Raw genomic sequence first — 1774 nt, 5'->3', positions numbered from 1 at the left:
TATGATTCAATGTCAGGATTAGCTGCAGGGAGATCCAGGCACTTCCAACCCCTTTCTTCCGTCACTTTGACAGCAGCGGGGTGCACATGCATGGGTGTCTCTCTCACTCGTCCACTTGTGCACCGGTGCCTCTGGGGACAGCTAGTAAGGAGCTGTGAGTGTCCTCTTGCATCCTTTCTGGCCCAGTGACAACCTCTGGCTGACGTCCAGGGCTCTGCACAGAGGACAGCAAATGTGCTAGAGGACTTGGCTACGCTTCTTCTCTGATTTCCTTTGGAAACTGTCAGACAGTTGAAGAGCAGGAGCCCTCCTAGCTTTAGTAAGGAATAAAGACTATTTCTCTCCTTTTTCATTCTCTTTCTGTCTCCCTCCCTCCCTCTCACTGTCTCTCTCTCTCTCTGTTGCTCCCTCCTCCCCTCCCTCTCTAGTGTGAAGGGTTTTTTTTTTTCAGAAGCTCGGTGTCTCTGAGGAAGGGGGAGAGAGAGAGAGATGCACTGGCTGCCTGCCTGCCTTCAGGATCCTCTCCCAGCCTAAAGCAGCCGAGATGGGAATGGTCTGCGGGGTTTCCAGCCAAGCCTTGCTCCTGGCGTTACAAAGATACAAAATTCTCTCCTAAGGACGAGGAGAAGAGGAGGTGTCTGTGCTTCCTTGCGTCTGGGCTCTGGCTCTGAATTTTGGGAGGGTTGTCCTGATGTGGGGCTGACTTTCCTGTGATACTTTTTATTTTATGTTATTTTATTTTTGTCCTGAATAGCTTTTTTCTCTCCTCCCTCCTTTCTCCCCCCCGACCCCCACCCCCCCAGGTCCCCGAGACCTTTCCTCAAACAGTGGCTTGTTCCACCCGTGAGGTTTGCCCGGAGGAAACCTGTGTGGTGAGGGGGGGTGACTTGTCTGTTCCCTCCAGAGGGGCAGACGGCGCGATGCAGTTTGCATCCTCGTGTCTGACTGGGAATTTATGAACGATTTCCTTGCTGTGCACCTGGAGGAGACGGCATTTTCCTCCCTGGAGGCAGCGGGCGTGGAGCTTGCTAGTGACCCACCCAAGGGACGAGGTGACTTGGATGGCAAGTGGGAGCGCCGCACGGATGGAGCGTGGGTACATCTTTGGATTCTGTTGTCTGGTTCTCTTGGACCCCGGGCGAGTTTGGACCAGGGCTCCTAACACCAAGGATCCTGAGTTGGAAGGACAAAAGGGGGGCAAAGCCAACACCAGCTTGGGTCCTACCTTGGAAGACACCGCTGTGGCCCCAACCGAGGTCATGCCAGGAGGTGACCGATGCCTTGGTTACTATGATGTCATGGGGCAGTGGGACCCTCCATTTAATTGTAATTCAGGGATCTATCGGTTTTGCTGTGGGACCTGTGGGTACCGCTTCTGCTGCCAGTTCAAGCATGGACGGCTGGACCAGAGCGGATGCTCCAATTACGACACACCTGACTGGGTCAATACAGGCCAGCCGCCATCCCGGGTGGATGAGACCCATGAGGACCCCACTCGGGACAAGACCAACATGATTGTGTATATTATCTGTGGTGTCGTGGCCATCATGGTACTGATAGGCATCTTCACCAAGCTGGGCCTGGAGAAATCGCAGAGCCCTCAGACGGAGATGACTATGTCCAGGTAAAAGGGGCCTTATTCCTTCCCTCTCTTACCCTCTGCATCCCCGCACCATCTCTCGCCCTCTGCGGTGGGAAGGTGATAGCCTCCATAGCCTCCTTTTGGTTGCATTGTCTCCTTCTCTACCAGATGGCAAGCCCGAGTCAAATGCCA

General features: G+C 54.2%; 1 protein-coding gene across 1 annotated transcript in view; it reads left to right on the top strand.

The window, feature by feature from the left end:
* Window positions 1–468: 468 nt before the first annotated feature.
* SHISA8 (shisa family member 8) overlaps window positions 469–1774 on the top strand; it is a 23906-nt gene continuing 22600 nt past the window's right edge. The window contains exon 1 of the mRNA XM_019545039.1: window positions 469–1624. Within this exon, the coding sequence (XP_019400584.1) occupies window positions 1062–1624 (563 nt within the window). The 5' untranslated portion in view covers window positions 469–1061. The remainder of the gene's footprint in view (window positions 1625–1774) is intronic.

The sequence above is a fragment of the Crocodylus porosus genome, unplaced genomic scaffold (genome assembly GCF_001723895.1).
Source record: "Crocodylus porosus isolate Cpor-Errol unplaced genomic scaffold, CroPor_comp1, whole genome shotgun sequence".
Lineage (NCBI taxonomy): Eukaryota > Metazoa > Chordata > Crocodylia > Crocodylidae > Crocodylus > Crocodylus porosus.
The sequence above is the reverse complement of the archived record's forward strand: the minus strand, read 5'-3'. Positions and strand labels throughout refer to the sequence as shown.